The following is a 22,641-nucleotide window of genomic DNA, read 5'->3' as shown; positions in this document are numbered from 1 at the left end:
GAGTTTGAACGTTGATTCTTGATCCTGGATGACTGAACAATCTCCACTCAAGGTCCACTTACTGATTTGTTCTGGAGTTTTTGATAATATCACTTTTTAAAAAAAAACAAAAAAACAAATCACATAATGAAAACTTTTTCTGTAATTGGTGAGATTTTCTTACACAAAATAATTACCATATTAATCAAAAGATTAAGTGATAGTAAAAATAATCATTAGTTGCAGCAATCTCTGTATCCTCTGGCTGACACCACTGTTCACCTCCTGTTTGTATCCCACTGCGCTGCTGACTAACTGGAAGCCAATTTTAGACCTGTCTCTACCACACACAAACATTTCCTCCTCAGCTCTTTATTTTTTACTATATTGCATCAGCACTTTCCTTGGCATTTACATTGCAATTGTTGCCTGCAGGCAACACCTTTGCTCTACTATTCCCATGGCTAATACCTATTTATATAGGAGTTTCTGATGTTTCGCTTCCCCATCAAACAAGGTAACGATGCCAATACTGTAAGCGGCTTTCATTCATCAAGCACACGGGCATCAGCTGAGTGATAAATCCACTCAATAGTGTGTGGGTGGTATGGGCTGCGTTCTCTGGGTGGTCATATTTGGGAAATGTGAAGTCCAATAAAGGTGTATAATTTGGAGGGCATTTTTATCCAGCCTATACCAGATGTACACAAAATGTCCTGAAGTAAACAGTGGGTTCAACTCTCTATGTTATATTTACAGGAATTATCTTTATAGTCCCTTTGGCAGGTAGGTTAAATTTAATTAATTTCCTTGGGAATTATTTCTTCCAGAAAATTACCATTTGGCAGCCCTTTGTGTTACTCAAGCTCGGGAGAAAGTCAAGCTTGTACCACGATGAATTTGTCTTACTTATGTACTCTTGTTGAAAACGCTGGGAAGGCAACGCACTCATTGTTTTGCTCAGGGTATCAGCGTTGGTTTCACTGTACGCAACCGGCTTATGGATCAGAGAGACGCTGAGAGAAGTGAGTGACAGAGGGCAGCAGGGAAGAAAGAAAGGAGCAAAGTGTGTTCTGGCTTCTTGACCTCTTAGCATAAGAAGTCTTCTGAGTTCAAACTCCAGTGATTACAAGCTGAGCTGGTATTTAAAGTACCCCCCTTGCCTCCCCTCCTCTTCTCCCTCCCCCCATTCACTGAGGACTTGTGAGCTGTGTGTGCATGTGTGACAATGTCTACGACTTGAATATAAGAGTACAAACCACATAAACCGGTGTGTGTGTGTGTGTGTGTGTGTGTGTGTGTGTGTGTGTGTGTGTGTGTGTGTGTGTGTGTGTGTGTGTGTGTGTGTCTGTGTGTGTGTGTGTGTGTGTGTGTGTAGGGGTTTAGTAGAGTAGGTGGGCAGGGTCAGGGGTTGCCTAGTGGGGTTCTGGAGCCGGTGGGCCTTCCCCATTGTTCAGGTTGGAGGAGCCAAAGGGGGGCAACAAGTATTGATGCCAAAGGTATTGCCTGCTTACGGTAGGGGGTTAGCAATAAGTGTGTGTGTGTTCTTAAATGTGTGTGTATGCGGACCTTCACTCCAGGAGGAACCCACAGGGGGCGGGAAAGGGAAAGTAATTACAGATGATATAGGACCAAAGGGAGGAAATTGATTAAAGAAAATGGGTGACCAGGAAGTAAGCAGGGATCTTTGTTTCCCCTTCAATTAAACTGAAATGTTTCAGTGGTCTCTCTCTTTGAGCTGCATATGGTGGAGCAGGACTGTGGGGAAAGAGGGCCAAGAGTGTGGGGGTTCTTTCTGAAGGGGGGGTTATAGACGTGATGTTGATGGATGGACGGACTCGCAGCACTCTCTACGGAGGCTGGTGATAGCCTCCATAAGCTACTGTATTCACTGTTTTCATCTGATTAGCTTTCTGCAGCTCACACACTCGAGGAATTAAAGGGTAGTTGCAGTGTATAACAACTTATTTCATGGTTTTGGCCATCAGTGGAGCAAGCATTAGCAAGTATCAGCTTGAAAATCATTAGTTCATTCACAGCTGTGAGACAAAGAACATCCGATCATGTTCAGGTGTACACTGACAATATACACAGCCACTTATCACTGTTGCTTTGCTCATGTCAACAGCTCCTTCCACCACCCCAACCTCCTCCTTATGTGATATTTCGTGTTGTTGATTTAACTAAGATTTAACATTCATGTGTGTTTGTTAAGGGGGATTAGTTATCCAGCAGCATCCTCGTGGTTGTTTGGATTCTTTGAAAGCTCCAGTGAAGAGCACAGCCTTTTCCGCCAAATCTGACTGTATAACCATTTGCTATAAATGGTCAATTCCTTGACTTTAAGTGTCTCTGGCTGAATTGCTTTTGGTAAATGGTAACATTGCGCTCACCAAGTTAATTGCTGAGAAGTAGAAATGTGGTGACATCACTACATTGAAACTTGGATGGGACAGGAAACACAAGCAGTCGGATTGTCATACAAGAGAATACAGCAACCTTTATGCAGAATGTTACTCTGACACTTGCTGATACAATATATTTTTGTATATAGCTCATCAGGGCTCAACATTTTTTTATTATCACCTTTGTCAAAGTTATATGTAGTTGGAATCAGTTGGACAGGTCTACACATGAACAAACTAGTCCATAAGCTTTCAAATTCAAACTGAAATCTAGGTGCTGGTACACTTGATCAACAGACTGTTACTATGTTTTTGTTATGTTTTAATTTTCGTTTTGTTTGTTTGGAGAACAGTATTGACACTGATTGGATTATCCTGATGATATAAAGTCAATTGAATTGGGAAAAAAAAGCGCAGGTTGATGAGCATGTGGAAAAAATATGTAAATGTTTTTTTCCCCAATTCACTGTATCCTCTCTCTCTCATTTACTGATGCTCCTCTGTTACTTGCTTGGCAAATGTGAGTATACAGTATGAATAGTTTTACAAGGCCAAGGGAGAAATAACAGTGAGGGGAGGTGGTGGGGGTGGTGGTGTTGTGTGGGGTGGGGGGATGGGGGGGGGGGCGTAAAGAAAGAGAAAACAGGTTGTCAGTGTGGTTGAACAGCAAAATAGCATTTTCTCCCTCGGGCTCAGCCTCCACAGATGTTTCATTCAGGCCCCATGGCAGGGCCACTCTAAAAAGTGCTCCAGTCCCGACACAATTCAGCCCCTTTGTGCGCTGAAGGAGAGAAGCTCAGCCCACTGTTTACTGCTCGTCCACCCCCCATCCCCCCTTGTCTAACCCCCCTCCTCATGTTAGCAGGCGGAACAATTGGGGAGGGCCTTGCCCAGAGCTGGGGCGGCGTGGCAGGTCAACAGAATGGGCTGTGAATCCTGTGCCTCTGAATCCTCCGGGTGGGTGGTCCAGCTCTCTCCCCTCTCTGTGTCTCTCTCACACACACACACACATAGAAACACACTCTCCTCTCCTCTCCTCTCCTCTCCTCTCCTCTCCTCTCCTCTCAGTGATTAGCTCATCCACCGGGCCAGGCCTGGTGCTGGTGCCTGGGCTCTGTGATGTGGTGATAGGTGGCCCAGAGAGGAAGCCAGGCGGGGGTCTTTCTTCAGGATTAGCGGACTCCCAGTTCCTCGACACTGCGAGCTGGTCCCGGACAGACCCGGTCAGGCCAGTCGGCAGGAGGGGCCTGCGGTGGCCCACGTGGAGCCTGCCAGTGACTGGGTGGCAGTTAACACTAATCCTGCTGCTGATTACCACTGGCATGGGGAAATAAACAGTAATAAATGAACCTACAAGGCTGAGCACACATACACCCTTAAACACAACTCCACCCACACAAGACAAGTAATGCTGACACACTTGACACACACACACACACGCACATTTACAAACATTCAAAAAGCGTCAGCATTAAAGATTAATTAAAGATCATTTTCATGATGGATTAATCTGCAGATAATGGGTCTATAAAATGCCAGAAAACAGTGCATAAAATGCTTGTTGTGATTTCCCAGAGTCTAAGATTCAAATTTTGTTTTATTCAACCGTCAACCAAAAATATTCCAATATGATGAAGAAAAGTATCAAATCCTCGAGAAGCCGCAACCAGTGAAAGTTTGGCATTTTGGTTTGGTAATTGATCTTAATAATATATTAATATCTTCCTCAGCCACCACACAACAAAACATACCATAATGTTCCCTTTTGCCTCAACTATATTATTACAGATCTTTGTATTTTGAAAAAAAAAAAACTAATTTCTTTTACAGTTTATCAGACGGGAAATACATTTCGGTAAAGTTAAAGTTAGTCCTACCTTCAGCAAGTAAAGAGGGCAACTGTCTCGTCCATCTGGCGTCTTTCTCCTTAGTCACAGCGACATCTAGTGAGCAGAAAGTAGTACTGACAACAATGGAAAAATTGCACCAACCTATTTTGTAACACTATCAGTTTCTCAAGAGCAAGACACTCAAATGATGATTATAACTTGCTTAGAGGAAACAAATTGAAAATATAAATTGACACTAAGAGGTAAATATTCCCCCCCGGGGATCAATAAAGTATTTCTGATTCTGATTCTGATTTCTGATTAGATAAAATGTGCTCTCACATGTGTTACAGCGGACACAAATACACCATGTAGTAGAGTTCTGTCAGTAACAATACACATCTGCTACCTCATATTGTTCTGCAGTGAGAGGAGAGTCTGAAGAAATGTTTCCTCTTACTTACACCATTTGAGCAACACTGTTCTCTGATGCACCCTGCTGTGGTCAGAGGCGTTGATCCTCTTTTAGGTTCCTTCAGAGGTATGCAACGCTCTGAAGCATTCAGGAAGAAAAGCAGTGAATGACAGCATCACCCTCGAGCAGAGAGCTTTGATATTTCACTGTATTTACAGTATATTAGATTTTGTAGCCTTTCCCACCTGCTGCTGCCATCAAACAAATTTACAATGCCATCCATCAGTCCTTTCTTCTTTATCCTGGGTGAGACTCTTTATTATTGTATTATTGACATGCACCTGATTACACTGTATCAATCATTCATTTTTATAACTAAAAATGTTTTGTTGTCAATATGAAAGTTTTTTCCTGAAAACCCTTTCTCGAATGTTTTGTCTGGGTTAAGGTGATTAATTGTAGATAGTAAAAATGCAATGAAAATTCAATATAAATGCTTTACTTGCTGCTTTACTAAATGTCATTGCTCATAAATAAAAGCCTGAAGTCAGAGTGTATGAGTAAAAGATCGTAAGGAAAACAGGGCCACACCTTAAAATACAGTATTTACATAGTTGGTTCCTTTTAAGGTTCACCGTAAAGAGAGCTACTGTAAGTCGTGCAGTTTGATTTACTCCACAGTAATGTTTGTTTTTGTGATCAATTCTATATTGTATATACACACAGACACAGAACAAACAGATCAAGAAAAACGTAAAGTAAAGTTAGCTGAATATGAACTTGATGATAACAAAAGTTTTATGCTTAAACTTTGGTCATTTTTGTGCTCACCTCTTGGACCGTATTCTCTCCTGCAGGTTTGGTTGTGGCTTCTGTCACAGCGGAAGAGACATCAACACACAGCGGGCTTTCCACAACTTCAAATGAATTAAACACCCAAACTCTTGGCAGTAACACATTTAATATGTCCACCACTGTAACACCTTCCACCTCCAACTACACAACCTACACCACCACCGGCACCAATATGACCAGTATCTCCAGTACCATGAACATCACCAAAACCAACAGCACCACCACACCCTCAATAACAAAGCCGACTGGTAAGAGCTATTATCTGAACTGTCTATTGCCGCATGCATGTACCCGTACGTGTTGCACTCCCCCAAAAACAGTTATGTCAGAGATTTATGTCTTCTTTGTTTTATGATTGTTCCCTGTCTTTGTCCTCTCTTTGTTTGCTTGAAGAATAACATGCTTCTCTGATTCAGGTGATAAAAATGACAAAGCCTCCCAAAGTACAAGGTCCACAATGCCCCCAGCCACACCTACTAAAAAAACAAGACCACCTGCCACCAAAGCAAAAGACAACCTCTACAACAAAAGTGAGTTGAGATTTCTGGTGAATAAACGATATTTTACAATTTGGTGTAAACCCTGAGTAGCTTGAGGATACATACTCTATGTACAATTACAGTTAAACTCAAGCCAGGCTGGATAAATGAAACAACTCAAATCACATTTATACATTCATAGCTTTGTGCTCTGTAGTAAGAACTGGCTAGTTATAGAAACACAGTTCCCTCCACCTGCGGTACACTTTCATCTGTTAAAATGTATATTACCTTAAAGCTGCATTAATCAATATTTTTAATAAGCAGTGGATCAAAGGACTACGTACTGTGAAAGGTGACGCTCATAGTGACAAACCCACAGAGAATTATCACCAGACTTGTACGGTGCATCTTCTAACTTTTAATCTGTTAATGCAGCTTTAAACCAGTTGAATATGTAATTAATAATGGATTGAAGCATGGAAGCAGCTTTCCCTCCTGATTGTATTATGAATAGAAGGTGACATCTGACTCCTCTTTAGCAGTCGACTTGTTCTCTTTTAAAATGTAATCCTTTTTTGTATTTCTTACAGGCGTCACTGGTGACGGCACTGGTGAGTTACATTTAAATGTGCTCCAGCACATCGTATCAAATGATATCAAACCACAATGTTTCTTTTTTGAGGTTGTAACTACACTGTAAGTTTAGGCATAAACAGTAGATGTATGTTTTTGTCTGGGGCCACATTGCATAGCCACAATGTGAGCAAACGTCTTCCTCTTTATAAACATGAGCTAAATTACCTCCTTCAGGCATTATCATCCTAGTTGTGATCATCTTCGTAGCTCTTGCATTTGGAGTTGCCTGCTACTTCGCACGGAAGAGAGGAAGGGTAAGCAGAGTAGCCCTTTGCATCCACTACCAAACATGGAATACTTCGACATTTCAACAATATGCTTATTTGCTTTCTTCACGAGAGTTAGCTGAGAAGACTGATTCCACTCTCTGGTTTGTTTTCTAAATAGGAAGCTACCGCCAGCAGCCGGATAGCATAGCTTACCATAAAGACTGGACACAGCTTGCTTAAAGCCTACTAATTAACACACTACATCTTGTTTTAATCCATACAAATACTGGAGTACAAGTTGTATTTTTAAAGACTATTTCTTGGCTTACTGCACCAGGTGCCTTGGTAGACAGATTTCTTCTTTGAACAGAGCCAAAGTTGTGGCATTAATGTGTGTTTTTCTATGTGTGTTCTGAATCCCCTCTTCCTGCAGCACTACTCTGTTGACTTCACTAACAGACCAGATGAAGCACACATCCCTCTCAGCACTATGGACCCTGAGTTGCCTGTTGAAACTGTACCTCAGAACGGTTTGTCCAACACTTACATCAACAACAATGTTACAGAGACGATGTCACATTAATCCAAACATATTGTGCCGCTCTGCCGTTGCAGAAGTATTATAAATCATGATCCATGTACACGTTTCAGGTATGCAAACCTTTGAAAGTACAGGAACTACTGCAAAAGAGCCAGAGGTGAAACCTGAAGTGCAGGAGGAGAAGAAAGGTAAGAACAAACCTGTGACTGATGTGTTTTGTGGCTAATTGTGTACTATTTTCCTTCCTCTTTCTTAAGATCAGTTAAACTGAATAAAAGGAAGTAACGTTCGTCAGCTCTCTACACTCTACATTAAAACCAAGATGCTGTGAGATAGTGTGAATGAGTCCTGCAGGCATATATTTAAACCTGAATAGGAAGTGTGTTTTGCTCCAGTATAGGCATTGTTTTGTCAGCCTAATATGAAATAAAAGAATTTTCGATTTACTATATATTATGCAACTTTAAAAACATAAAACCACAACATGTTAATCAATTGATTGTAAGCACAGTTTGTGTGAATTTTATAGGAAGTAAATCTGAAATTTTGCACAGCAGAGTGACTCACATAGTCTTGAGCAAATGAATTCAGATCAGTTAAGGACTTCCACAGTATATTTTGAAATGTCTGTGTCGGAAAGTGCATGCTCAACTGACACTCAACACTTCCTTACTTTGAGGGGAGACAAGCCGGAAAAGTGTCCTGCAGTACTCATGTGTGCCACTTGATGGAAATGGAAGCTAAGTTAACAAAGTGCAAGCTTATTCAGTTTGCCATAACTGCAGCTGACACAAATCCTACAGTGGTTGTTAAGCATGTTGTCATTTCACCATACAAAAGCTGATGAAAACATACCAAAGCTGTTTTATCCACATGCAGCAAGTCAGAAAATAAATAAATAATAATTCGATAATACATAATAAATCGGAAACTTTTAAAATCCAGATATTGGGTAACAAAGCCAAAATGTGTATGAATTCCTATGGATTACATTTATTACATCTTCTATAAATTCTATATTTCATGCAACGTTTTTAATTTGGCATTTGGTGCCATTTAGAGCAATACGTGAATGCTTGTTTTTGACATTTTCATTTGACTGAGAATGAATGAAGTGTTACTGTTTCACTCAAAGACATCTTCCCAGGCTGAATTAGAAAGGTAAAAGGTGCAGCTCATGTCTGGACCTGCCTGTCTGCCCTGGGCCACACTTTGTTTGAATGGACAGTGCTGATGGTCGCTTCGAAAAGCAGCTATACCTTTCTAATGGTTCTCTTCCTCTTTCTTCATGGGAAAGAAATAATGAAACTTGATGGCAAGAAGAACAATCTGATTTGGATGATCGTGACTGCTTGTCCAGTGAACTCAAACTCACTAAAGAAACCAGCCCGACGCTTGGCAACTTGTCAGTTCCACAATTACAAAATCTCTCTGGGGCAAACATTTCCAAGCTAATCGTCTGTAGCATCTACTATAGATGTTTCTATGCAAGATCAGACTGAAAGCAACCACAATTTAGTTTAACACAACAGCAACAACCTCACCCATCCCACACCCTTGACCTCATTCATCAAACCCACACAGTCTCCCCTAGTCACTTTTCCTTTGGGTTGGTATACTTATATATTTTTTTGTCACATTAAGAAGTTGTTTTTGCATCTAAAGTGGAAACTGCTTGAATGTTTGTGACTTACTCGTGTTACTGGAAAACAACAACCAAAACTTCAAGTAACTAGTATAACATAACTGGAAAATGTGACTAATAGTACCCAACCCTGCTTCTTCTCTCACTTCCGCATACTTGGCCAACTGACGTGGGAGTCATTGATGGATTGTCAATTTTTGAAAGTCAATTTCAACGTCGGATCACCAACATGTCTGACCACCAAGTACTTAAGTTGAAGCATACTGCTGACTTAATCGGTACCCAAATAGTAAAGAAACAAGATCTACAGACCACGCTAGCTGTGGGCAGCTCTGTGAGGCTGTACATCAGCGCTTTGAAATGCCAACGTCAGCATGCTAAAATGCTCAAAATGGCAATGCTAACATGCTGGTGTAATGTTTGCCTTGTTCATCATTTTGGTTTAGCGTGTTAGCATCTAGCATGCTAACACGGGTGCATTACATTTTCAGCAATAACTTTTTACACAACAAGTACCAACTATAGATCACATTTCCAGTCTCAGTACACTAAAGGAGAAAGCTAAGCTGACAGTCAGGTCAAGAGTCCACCTTTGATAAAGACTCTAGTCATCCGCCATAAACCAGACAGACATGACGATTCTCTGAAGACTGGAATGATGCCTGAGGAGCCATCCTACTCATGGCAGAATTATGTCTGCAACAACGGCCACCTTCCTCTCCCCTTCATCTCCGCTTTCTATCCACCTAACCCTGGGTCAGATAATGATGGGGCCGCCCTACTTTCCCACAGCCTCCAACAGCTGCATGGCTGTGGCTCATTAGAAACTGGTCAGTAATCAGCTGCCTCATTACCAACGTGGTGGCCCCTTCAAATGACTTCGCCCGGGAGAAACCTCTGACTGTCAGAGAGGGCAAAACCACTTCAGGCTATATGAGTGAAAATACTGTTATTATGTGGGTGCTAAACACACAACGCAAATATCAACTCTGCAATGTCATAGAAGTTTAAATGATGGAGAAATGTCTCAACAACATTACACAATTAATTTATTGCAGCTTAACTTCCTATTAAAAAGACATGACGTAAATGTTGGGTTTTTCCAGTATATTCCACTCTACTTGACTCTACTTGTGTGTTTTAATTCATCCGCATATTGTTTTCACTTACATGTGTCATGCTATAAGAGTATTAATGTTCTTGAAAACCGCTGAACCACTTTTCTCGTCCTCCACAGCTGAGGCAGATGAATCTGTTGTTGATCCCAGCGCTGAGTCTGCAGCTCCGGCGCCATCCCCAGACAGCTCTGAGGACAAACCCAAAGAGGACGTCGTTGAGCAGAGTCCTCCTGCACCTGTGGAGCCGAGTGTGGAGGAGAAAACTGACGATGAAGGCGACGTCTCCAACAAGACCTCAGTAGAGTCGCTGAAGGAGACAAATGAGAACAACAGCAACAATGCTGACGTCAGTCAGAAGAGAGGTTGGCATTTAAAGATTGTCCCCCACAAATGGTCATTGTCATTCCTCACATCTGAGGTGTTAGTTATTTTACAAACCTTTCACAGTCACACAGAGTTTACAGCATACACTCATCTACTGATTATACTATATGTGTTCATCCATTTAACACACAAAGAAGACAGCAGTCCTAAGCTACTCCTCTGTAGTTGTTGAATTTACTGTAGGACTGCATGGTGGTTATGTTGTCAGAATCGAGACAGCTTCTTTGCTACGTTTATATCTCAGTTGTGAGTTACTGCAACATGTCATTTCGACACATTTTCCGCTCATCGGGTGACAAAAAAGAGAACCTACAACTATGCAGTCATTCACTCCAGGTATATTGTGTATGCCCTCTTCAGTTGACTTTCCTGTGCAACACTAAAAGATAGCTTCAAGTCTATCTTAATATATTGCTGACATATCCACAGTGGAGTCATTGGTCGCTGTGTCCTCTCCATACTGGCCGTTAAATGATCCCTTCCTAGCGATGCTATATTGTTAGAGATGGTGTTCAAAATCCACAGTCCTGGATCTGATAAAAGATCAGCTAATATGAGGCTTCAGGAGTTGAGTGAGTAAATCAAATCAAGTGGGTATCTTCTGAAATTAGTCTTTTCATTACAAAACTCCCTCCTTGTGCTTCAGCAGATAATATTTTCTTGCTGAGTTGCAGTGCAGGGATAGTAACACAAAGAGGCAATTTCATACTGAAAAGACTGAAACCCTGGAAGAGAACCACCTGATTTGGCTTTAACTCTGACTGCTGAAGTCTCATATTAGCTTTAGATAAACCGTATAATGCATTTTTGTAAAGAAAGAGGACCCACATCTCTTACACAGGAGTCTAGCATTAGGAAGGGATGGGGTGGCTTCATAGGAGGAGCAATTACACTGTCATGTCAGTATGTCAGTATTGTATTAAGAAAAATTTTGACTCTTCTGTCTAATTTACAGTATAAGAGAGTAATCAGGTCACATTAAAGCAATTGGTTCTTGAGTTAAAATCATGATTCACTTCTCCGAGCCACCCACTGTTAAGCATTTACTTCTTTGTCTTTTGAACAGATTTGAAGTCGAGCAACCTCGTCTGGGACGTTCCTCTCGATTGTCCGGTGTGAGACATATTGCCTCTCTGCCCCTGTGCTGTTCTTCAGGAACTGGGTAAGACCACAGTGGACGGACTGCAGCTGCTTCACGGCTCAGCCAGCTCAGGTGTTAGTACAGGGAAAACCCCCCACCCTCAACTGCAGGTCAACGGACTGCGTACGACCACTGGGAGTGCTCTGTTACAGCTTCCCGTCCTGAATTCAGAAATTAAAAATAGAGAAGTCATAACCATTAAATCTAAAATTATAAAATGTGCTTGTCCCCAAAACTGTAAATCACATTGACAGTCTGACATCCAGTAGTTTATAAATACACACTGGAAGCGGCATCCAAAACTGAGCCTCTCTGCCGGTTGAAAAAGTCGGTATCACAACATACAGTTTATGATTCTTTCAAACTTTTGATTCATTTTCAGATTGATACATTTTGTTGTGTATTAAGTAAATATAGGTCTGTGGACAAAATAGTATTATCTTAAGGTCCAGGTTTTTTTCCAAACTATTAACTGCGTCTGACAGTCTCTCATCATTATGTTCCACACTTAGGTGATGACACATGATGTCAACTGGCCAAACTCAGTCCACTGATGAATACCAAGTAAGCTAGAAAGCTATAAACCTGGACTTTGAGGTTTTGGTTTTTTTTTTAGTTCAGTTCAGACTATTTCCAGGGTCAGAAATTAATCTTCATGCTCATCTATAGGTATATATAATCTAAATAATTATGAGAACAGTTGCTCCTTTACTTTATAAATGCAAAACCAACCGTTTTCTACAAAAATCCCTCTATTTCTGCTAACTTGAAACCACTCTTGGCTTCATTCCTTTTTTCCCTCTGGTTCCTCCTGCTCCATCTTCCACTGATGGATGAGATTCTTCCCACACGAGTACTAACATGGGCCCTCTCAGTCTAATCATCACATGCTTCGGGATGTAAGGCCCACATCTGCACCTGCACCTCCCTGTCTCTCTTCCTATCTGCTTAGAGACACTCAGGGCCGAAGCCTGAGGCCCGAGGAATTCACACTGCTCTTAACAGCTGATGATAAGCTCACATCTGAGACGCTAACCGCTCAGATGCTCGGTGTTAGCGGTCACGGATCATCTCCGTTCTCACAAAAACACCAGCTTCAGAAATCCCAAGCATTTCAATTTCAGCAAAGCCACTCAGTTCTACTTCTATATCTACCTGTTTACACAGTGAGTGGGTGTTCAAGATAAACTAAAGGCAGTAAGGACAACTGTGAAATCTTATAATAGCATTTATATTATAGTCATATCACTTATATTGAGCTTATTAAGCAATGACAGTGAGGACAGCATGCACAACACCAGGACCCTGAAACTGAAGCAGCAAAATGTAATTCAGCCATCATTAATTTGACTATTTACACCTGTGCTTTTACTACTGTGTTAATGTCAAAATGTCATGTCAGACATTCTATCTTTCATGATATTAGTGTAATGTGATTAAAACCTTTTTGCATTTAAAAAATGAGAAAAAATTCTAGATCTGTTGACTATTAGCTAGTCTTTACAGAACCCTTAACAAAGTGCTTTGGTTGTCTCTCACCTCACCACACACAGAAAGAAGTGCGCCCAATTTGTAAGCCCACCATCCATCCCATCAATCTTCCTTTGTCTAGTGTGTAGTACAAAAATGTAGCACTGCATCCATTAAGAAAAAAACCCATTGTCTGTGAACATTATCTAGGCAGCAACTAGGTTTCTCAACACAACGTAATTGGGGCAAGAACAGAACCACATGAACATATTTTCTTGAACGTTACCTTGAACACATTATTTCTTCAGATGAATGGCATCAAGCTTTATTTCTGTTTGACGGTGTAACGTTTACTAAAGATTTACCCAAAATAACTATGACATACAATGATATAGATTGCATGAAGTAAAAAAACAAATCTCACAAAACACAATGTAAGGTTATGGAAAGCAATAACTTGTGTACCTTTGTCTCTGTGATTTGTGGTTTCTAATAATACCTGTACCTGACAGCATGTAACATAATAGTTGTGCAAAACCTGCTGGTAAGCTGTCTCGATATGGTTTCAGTCCTTTTGAAAAATAACTGGAAGTGAAAATGGATCATGTATGAACACTCCCTGTATTCTAAGATTCAAACACGACAAAACTTTTCCCTGCAAACGACCATTCAAATTCCTACACATTTATCTTTAAACCTAAATCTAAGTTTTAGTTTTACTGGAAGTTAATTTAAAGTTAAAACCTGTTGTTCTGGATTCATTTTAGATTTAGATTTATTTGTCTGTAGTCTGGAGGTGATATTTAAACTCAATTCACAGACAACTGAATCATGTCCCTGGTAGACTGTGAGAAACGTACTTTGTGGCTCGCAATTTGAAAAAGAGAAGGGAAAAGGAAAAAGTGAACTCTTCACTCATTCCCACCTGGTCTGGGAAGTGATGAGCAAGCTGGAAACTGAAGTTGAAAGGCTGCTCACCATTCTGCAGTCGTGGATAATGGATATGAGCTGACAGGTCATAAACTAAACCAGCATAATTAGACCTGGGACTTCACTGTTATTTTCCAGTCGGAGCTTAGCTTTCATGTTTGATGGTTTATGTAGGAGGAAACTGTCTGCCCTGAGATGAATATTTCACAGCAAGGAGGAGGCAAGCGAAAGAGAGTGACAGGCTGACAATTAACGGTGCGAGACAAACAAGGCTAGTAGTTAGCTAGAAGCAGCGTATTTTATTTGCAGAGGCTCTTTTTGGAAGGGGCTGCTGGTTCAGAGACAGGTCATGGAGATGAGCAGGGTCAAGGATCTGAAGCTGAAGATTGTATTTCCGTTCTTCGTATGTGGCTTCTTGGTCATAAATGAGTCCTTATACTGTATGTCCTTTCGATTCTCGGGATGAACAAAGACTTGAGAGTTTTAGCTTTTTAGCTATTTGTCTCCTTTTCCTGCTTCCCAGTAATAGCAAAGGTAATTATTTCCTTGGGCAATATTGTGGGTGTAAACACAGATTTATGGTTGGCAGGATGACAATGCAGCTTGTGGTGAATGCAGGATCTTTATCTCAGTAATAACAGTGATGGGAAGCTTCCTGCTTGTGAGGTTTGATGTGGTTCAGATCGTCAGGTCGGCCATTACACCTGGGCAGCTTTACAGGAGGGAGGGACTGTCGGAAAACGCAGACTGACACTCCCTCCACACTAGGAGAAGGAAACAGCTGGTGGAGGCTGGTTCTGCCCCTTCCTCTCTTGACTTCCTACCACAAACCATCAAGTATTGGTCAAGAAATTGAAAACTAAAACTTGCAATTGTAAAGTCGTGAAGATAGCTATTAGACTTGCATCATTAAAGGGCTGCGTCTGGGGTACATGCTGTACATGCAGTTTTGAGGCTGACGACTGTGTGACTTTTTTCATGTGAAGATTTTGGTGATTTCCAAACATAAACTTGAGGATATGACAGGGTGGGTGGAGAAAAGTTTCTAGTGCTTAATGTGAAAACGTGTACTTGCAGTTAAAGTTAAGAGGGGCTCTTTGATAGCACTCTGATAGCATTTTAATCCAGTCCTAACATAATTAAATTATTAAAATTGAATGATTAAAATGACTCAAAAATAAGTCAGTGTCATTCAGCCTTAAGAGAAAAGGAGTGGTCACACAACACTGGACATTGTTTTCTTAAGCAATATTCTTGTGTAAATACAGGCTAATCGCGGCCCATATTGTTTCAGTAAAGTAAATAAGAGCTGAGATGTTATATCCAAAAGGAATTTCCAATAATTAGATAATTATTAGTTTCATATAGCAAGAAATAAAAGCATCAGCACGTAAACGTTCGTTCTCATCATTGTTTTGGGATACACAGCGATGCTCAGACACACTCATCCTGGCAAATATACACCAGCAGGCATTCATAAAAAAAGATGCATTTGGTTCATCAGTGTCAAACTTAAAAGCTTGGTTAGATGATATATGGGGCTGGACCACTAGTGTCAGTACAGACTAGTCAGCTCATTTCTCAGGTTTTTTGACAAGGGTCTTTTTCAAATGACCAAACTCTTTTTTTTCTCTAGAATTCCTAAATATGACAACAAGGTTGAATCTATAGTCAGGTCATTTAAAGGCTTGATTAACTGAATTAAAATGTCCATCATAGCCAATCATTCTATCAAGCATATCTGTTTTTGAGGAATGAACTTCCTTAATATGAACAGTATGGTATGTATTACCGTACAAGTCACAGTTACGGGGAAAAGTATAAAAGAAACTAAAAATTACTCTGTTCTAAAGAGAATGTTTGTGTTCATTGTATGTTTGGAAGTAATATCTGAAGTTGAAGCTCTTAGTTCGACATTTTGGGAAATATACTTATCCGATTTCTTGCTGAGAATTAGATAAGATGATGGAAAGTACTCTCATATTTGTATCTGGGAAATATGAAGCTGAAGCAGCCAGTTAACTTAGCTTAGCATAAAGATGAAGCAAACATTGCAGTTTTACAGAGGGCTTTGTACTAGACTATTTCCTGGCCTTTCTTTTTTCTGAACTTAAACTTTGATTGTTACTTCTTTAGTCATGAATATTTAATGTAGTGGATAAATGCTTAATATATGTGGCCAAGTTTTTAGGGGCTTTAAAGGAAATAAGGTTGTACTTGTAGTTGAATCCCTGAACATCTTTGGTAGAAACAGTTCAACTTGCGCATCCTGTGGCAAAGGTCAAGTTGAATAGGTCAGTTTAACTGTAAAAAATGTTTACTAGTCACTCCAGGCATACAAGTGATGGTTGGTGATGTTTGGCCTGTGACTTATGAGGATGCCATTCCCTTTAACGCCCTGTATAGCGTATTAGAAACTGTGCACTGAACAAAAAGGGGCTGATTGTTTTCCAAACAACTTTGGTGAGTTTGTTTTGAAACTGAGCCTCTCATGAGGTCATGGTGTGTTTTTGTGAGAAAAGCCTCAGACAATGACAAATGAGGTCAACCTGATTGTTTTTTAAACAGAAACCAATGCAGAACTTCTCAGCGTGATGTCATTTCACATGTATGCCTGATTGATACCTTCCTTTGAGTCTGTACGCTAACATTAATACCACAGGTTAGCTTCCTACAGGAAGGAGTTTCATGCCTCTTTCAAAACCAAAAGGTGTGTCTTCTGACTGCTTCGGTTCCTTGACTTGCAGAGGCTTCTAGGTTGAAGTCCTTTCCAAAGGTCATAGGTCAGACAATCCTAATTAAAGGGAACACAGTGACTGCAGGAGAATAATGTGGCCTCAATGTCAGAGTCAACTGGCTCACATTCTTTACCTGTCATTAAGCAAGTCTCTGCAGAATTAGATGTGCAGCGGCTGCTGTTATGTGTAGCCCAAACCAGGAAACATTTCAACAAAGACCACTGCACGTGACTTATTCTACAACATTTGCGAGAAACATAGAGGGACATGTGAAAATTTGCTTTTTGGGTGACCTAAATGCCACCTTAAAGTAGAATAGCACGCAATTTTTAATTCTGAATTCAAGGTGATTTCTATCCCGCTGCAGGAAACACACAAGTCAGGTCTTGCTTTTACTTTCCCTGATGCTCCAACCAACATCCTTTTATTTTAAGAGATCTCAAAGTATGCTAGGCCTTGACCTTCAGTATTTACACCATAGACATTTTACAACAAGAGTGTCACATTTTCTAGATTCTTCCTTTGTATTTCAGTTCAAACTTTGGCAGGTGGCCCACACAACATTTACAGGGCTTAATTTAGTAGTGCATGTTTCACTTCTTTACACCATGCTGCCAGCTCTCAACAAAGGAAAGGAGGGTGGTGGTGGAGGTGGTGGTTAATGAAAACAGTTTGTAGACAACACAGAAATAGTTCTGCAGTCACATGATGTAGAGTCACAGTGGGTTAGTTGTGAATGATCACACGCTTGACATTTTGTGATCTATCGACCATGTTGCCTCCATTCTACCTAGTTACTAATGTTTTGCCCTTTTTTGCAACTCACCAAGAGGAAACAGCTGTCTAGTTTATGTTGAAGTAATGACAACTTACTATAGTTAAGGAATTTGTCATGACCATGTGAACATTATGTTGCAGACCGTGTGTGTACAGGTTTGTAATCCCCATAACAAATCAGTTATTTATAGGTTAATGTGTAAAATAAGGTTGTATGCTTGGTTGTGCATTAACAAACTGAGTAAACTTTAGATATTTAAATTATATATGATTTAAATTCTGGAATTCATAAATCATATAAACCAACATAAAAGGAAACAACCACACTGGCACAGCAGTTCCTTGAGCTAAATGCTGAAGCTAACATGCGCACAATGACAATGATTAGCGTGTTAGTATGCTAACATTTAGCACAAAGTACAGCTGAGGCTGATGGGAATGTCATTAGTTTTGCAGGTGTTTGGTCATAAACCAGAGTACTGGACAAATTAAAATTTTGACCTGATGATGGCAAAGTAATTAGGATTCATTGTCTGAGAACCATGAATATCTGTGCAAAATGTTGCGCCAATTCATCTAGCAGATGAATTTACCCTATAGGGACTCTGAATATCTGCAGCAAATCTGATGGCAATACATCCCATAGTTCACTCTGACCAAAGTGGTGGACGGACGAACTGGTCCACCAACTAACATTGCCATCCCTAGATATCCACATGCCCAGATCCCAATGCAGCTGACTCTTTGAATGACCTGCGACTCCCCCAGAATGCAAACCCCATGAGGTCTACAGTTGTAGCGACAGTTTCCTCTCCTGTTGTCCTTTCCATGGCTGGTTTAAAAATTCCTGGCCTGGCTTTGTGCAGTTGGCAGGGTTGCTGTGATCAGGAGGCCCGCTGACAGACGTTCATTCACCTGCCGGTATCGCCTCCGGCATCGGCTCCACATTCCTCAGGCAGTGTCAAGCTGTCAGAGTCACACCGTGGCTTTATTACATCTCCATCTCTCATCATTCACACACAGTTTAAAGTGAGCTCAGGTGGAATCTCAGATGATGCTGAATGGAAGTTCCTAAAAATGTTAGACCTTTAGTTTCCTTTCATGTGATGCGAGTCGATGTGTGCACATATTTGATGTTGAAACATTCATGTGGAAACAACGAAGAACTGTTATGAAATCAGCACATCAAGCCTGATGAGTATCTGTTCCACGCTCTATTACAGAACCAGACAATGATGAGTCCAAGGTCTCAGATGGCACTGTAATAACCCAATGCTGTTACTCTAAATTTGATGAGGAAGATTATTCACTTTATTCACATTTGCAGTTTTTTTGCATCTCAACAGACTAAGCCACAGACACAGCGAAATTTATCAGCTTGTCTTTGTAAAATATGTGGCTCTAGAAGTTTGGTGACATAGTGCCTACTTGCAGGGCTAATTGGTTAACTGCTTCAGCTGGCTAACCGCTAACATGCTAGCGCTAGTCAGTACCAACAGCTCTCTCAGCCAGAGGAGGGAAAATTTAAAGTAGATGGTGAAACACAGCTAATAAGCTACGATAGCTCCCTCCATTTTGGATTCTCCGGCTCTCAAAGGTCAGTTGTGTCAGGATGTCTTTCTATAGTGCGACGGTGCAGCTGAAGCTGACGTAAAAAATCCACACCGATTTGCAGAGACTTTATTAGAATTAATTGATTTGTCTTTTTTTGAATATTCTAGGATTTTGTCTCTAACATGTTATATATATTTCCATTGAATTGTTTGGACTGATATTCATGTTATTATTCAGGAAACATAACCTTGTAGTAATCAATACATCAGTTTTGATGCATTTTACCGCTCCAGTTGTTGAGACTTATGGTTTTGTGCACGCCCCTTGTTGTGTCAATAGCCCCAATATTCATCACTTCACAAAATACATACAAGTTCAGTTCAGTGACATGATGTAATTTTCAGCTGTAGTTTGTGTCCTGTGTCCACCATCAGCGAAATTAAGATTTTTTTTCTGTCCACAAAGGGCTATTAGGGCCTCTTGTTTGCTTCAGATGCCAAATTTAGTGGAAGGCAGACAAAATAATTTACTTAACCTCAAATACGAGTTTTCATCAAGTGTCATTGTTTTACCTGAATGGCATGCAAGGACGGACACCCTTGCATGGGATTCAGTTGAGCATTTTCTTCAACACTACTAAATCCCTCTTGGAATGCCCGATCTTTCAGCAGCCAGGTTTCACTATAGTGGTCTCCACAGATCCCTATCTATCCCTGTGGCTCAACTCAGAATAGTTGTATAGACTAAGATCAATGTGAAGTCTTACCTGCAACCTGAGCCTCCGTAGTCACATTACTGGTCTAAAACCAAACTGCTTTATATTGGATGCAGTTCAGATTAACTCAAATTTGAGATTGTGGGGTTTGTGAGAACAAAACACCTCTTTGAAATATATGATTGAATGATTGTCAGAGTGCAATAGACCAGTTGAAAGTATCAACAGTTCCTTAAGTGAAGTCTATAAAGAGTAAAAAGAGCAATAACAGAAATAACTAATGATGTATTTATTGAGAGAAATATTTCCTGCTGTCACATCACCTCAGGGACTACACTGTTTTTTGCAGCCGCTTTATGGTTAAGCGTAAATCACATCAATAGATTTGGAGTAGGATTATGTCAGTTATCCTTTCCCTCAAACAGATGTTTCTCCATAGAGGTCAGAGGTCATGGCAAAGGCCACATAAACTTGGCCAAAGCAGAAGTTTCAAGTGGAAAAAGCAGGTGAGAGCTGGACACGTGGGACTGTGGGACAGCATACATTGTTTTCATTGTTCTGTGCCTTTTTTTTTCTCTCTTTCAGCTTGAAGAAAGACTCATAAACTCAAGCGACGGCAGTGGAAAAGGACACTTCTGTTCATACTGTGTGAGAAATCTAGTTGGCTAGCTTTTTCAAAGTTAAACATCAGCTTAGCTTTTTAAGTATTTTACTGATGACTGAATTTGTGTGCTTTACAAACAGTCACCAGTTACTGGATTTATAGACTAAATGTTAATATTTTTACAACGGTAACACTTTATATTAAGCATTTCTAAGCAGTATATAAACATATAATAAATTATTTATAACACCCTATAATGTAATTTTAAGCAGATATCAGTGTTTATTAATATGTTTGTCAACAGTTATAAGTCTAAGAAACACAGTTGTAATAATATAAATATGTCTTCATTGGAGAAATTACAATTGCTATCAAATGCCATACATTAATAAACACTCCAAAAATGTCGCTATAGCGTCTTACAACTACATTATAGTGTGTAATAAACCATTTAATAATGTGTATACTGCTTATAAATACTAAATAGGAGGACTTAAATTAAAGTGTTACCGGTACAACTTTACAATAAGGCACAACAGGGTTTGTAAGTTGTTAAATAAATAATGTAAATTAATAAGTGCTGTTATAATGAAGTGTAAATATCAGCATTGGCTTTTTTTATTTAATTTACAGGGACAATGCACATTGATCGACATCACTGTAAATGCCAGTGTTAATTTTCAACTGTTGTCCCTTGGCCTGATGTTAAATTAGTCATTAGCATTGTATATTCACTGCCGACTCCCCAACCAAAGATATTGTTAAATGTGGGCTCACAACCTGGTAACCTAAAACTGCTCTTTACACGTTCTTTACACTATATAACAAAATATTACAGATTTTTTCCAACAGTATTTTTGGTAAACTTTTGGAAAATACAATAAGAAAAAGAATAATATATAAATAAACAGGACAATATAGGATTGTCAGATTTGAATTAGTGTTTTTTTATTAATTTAGGATGCAATGATATTTTTGTAAACGAGGCGTTTTGCTTTTTCATGCTGTTCCCTATTAAACTTTCCGTTATGCTAAAAAATTGCTATGATGTGAATGTCATTTTAATGTATTAAAGAAAAGTATTTTAACTTTGTCCCATGTGTTTTTGGCATTATTTACCATTAGAAGGCAGTTATTTACAGTTTTTATAGTGGTCTTGATTAATCTTGGCCTCAGAAATAACTAAATCTAACCAACTATGTAGATGAGTGACACCAAAAGCTGTAGCTCTAAGGAGTGAAACAATCTGGACAGAATGAAAGTAAACCAAAATAACCTTTTAAATATCCGCCACATAACCTTCAACAATATATATAGGACTTTATCCACAACTTTATAATATATAAACAGTACATACAGGTACACACTGATGTATTGTCATAACTCACAGGTGCTTCATGTGCTCCTTTGAATTGGGAAAAATACTTATAAGGTCAATTAGCATTTGTTAGGTCCACCACACTGTATCTCTGCTGCTCCCCTGCTGACTTTTACCGGCTGTTCTTTTAGATCGCCCCCGACTCGTTTTACTGTAAGTGCAAACATGAGCTCCAGGTGCAAACACATTTAGTTCAAAGTGACAGTGTTAAAAGATCTGAGAGCTGCCCACATTCCTGGGTCAGTAGCCGGCTTTCTGATTTAGGAACCGGTGTTGTCTAGGAGTAGTAGATGTGCAGCAAGTTCATTAATGGTGCTAATTAAACCTTAAACAGAGACTTGGACAGAGGATGAATCATATTTTTGCGATGCTGTTTGTCAAACATTCAGTTCCATTTCATTCACTGTGGTTAAAGATCAAACAATGATCCGCTATTTAACACACAATAAAGCAGAATTAACTGCTGTGTGTGGTTTGAACTCATCACTGAAGGACTTGCCTATATATATATATATGGATCTAGATTCCTGTTTAATTTCATGAGCCATATAATATTTTTATAATTTCCATCTACAGTGATGTGTTGCCCAGTGTTTGGGTCTGATCCAGCTGCTATATCCAGCCTGTTTCCATGGGCTTCCGCTCTCCTTTAAAGACAAGTGAGAGCAGCGGCCTATATCAATCTGCCCGCAGGATGCTTTAATCCACCATTAAGCAGATGAAATGTTGCACTGAGCCTGCGGTGCAGCAATGACGGCAGGAGCGGATCTAAAATTTGTGCGCGCAACCGTCAAACCTGACCGCAGTCATGGACACCCTGCACCAAATCATCCAGT

At 40.0% G+C, this 22,641-nt stretch overlaps 1 protein-coding gene across 1 annotated transcript; it reads left to right on the top strand.

Annotated features, from left to right (window-relative positions):
• The first annotated feature begins 4,835 nt into the window (after nucleotides 1–4,835).
• LOC139301804 (uncharacterized) lies at nucleotides 4,836–21,453 on the top strand. The gene is made up of 10 exons (XM_070925276.1): nucleotides 4,836–4,934; nucleotides 5,486–5,731; nucleotides 5,900–6,013; nucleotides 6,556–6,576; nucleotides 6,776–6,855; nucleotides 7,244–7,340; nucleotides 7,462–7,539; nucleotides 10,234–10,476; nucleotides 11,565–11,660; nucleotides 20,409–21,453. Exons 1-9 carry the CDS (start codon nucleotides 4,901–4,903, stop codon nucleotides 11,615–11,617), a joined length of 966 nt encoding a protein of 321 aa, XP_070781377.1. The 5' UTR covers nucleotides 4,836–4,900; the 3' UTR covers nucleotides 11,618–11,660; nucleotides 20,409–21,453.
• The last annotated feature ends 1,188 nt before the right edge of the window (nucleotides 21,454–22,641 follow it).

The sequence above is a fragment of the Enoplosus armatus genome, chromosome 2 (genome assembly GCF_043641665.1).
Source record: "Enoplosus armatus isolate fEnoArm2 chromosome 2, fEnoArm2.hap1, whole genome shotgun sequence".
In the NCBI taxonomy this organism is placed as follows: Eukaryota; Metazoa; Chordata; class Actinopteri; order Centrarchiformes; family Enoplosidae; genus Enoplosus; species Enoplosus armatus.
This window is presented reverse-complemented; position numbering and strand designations above follow the sequence as displayed.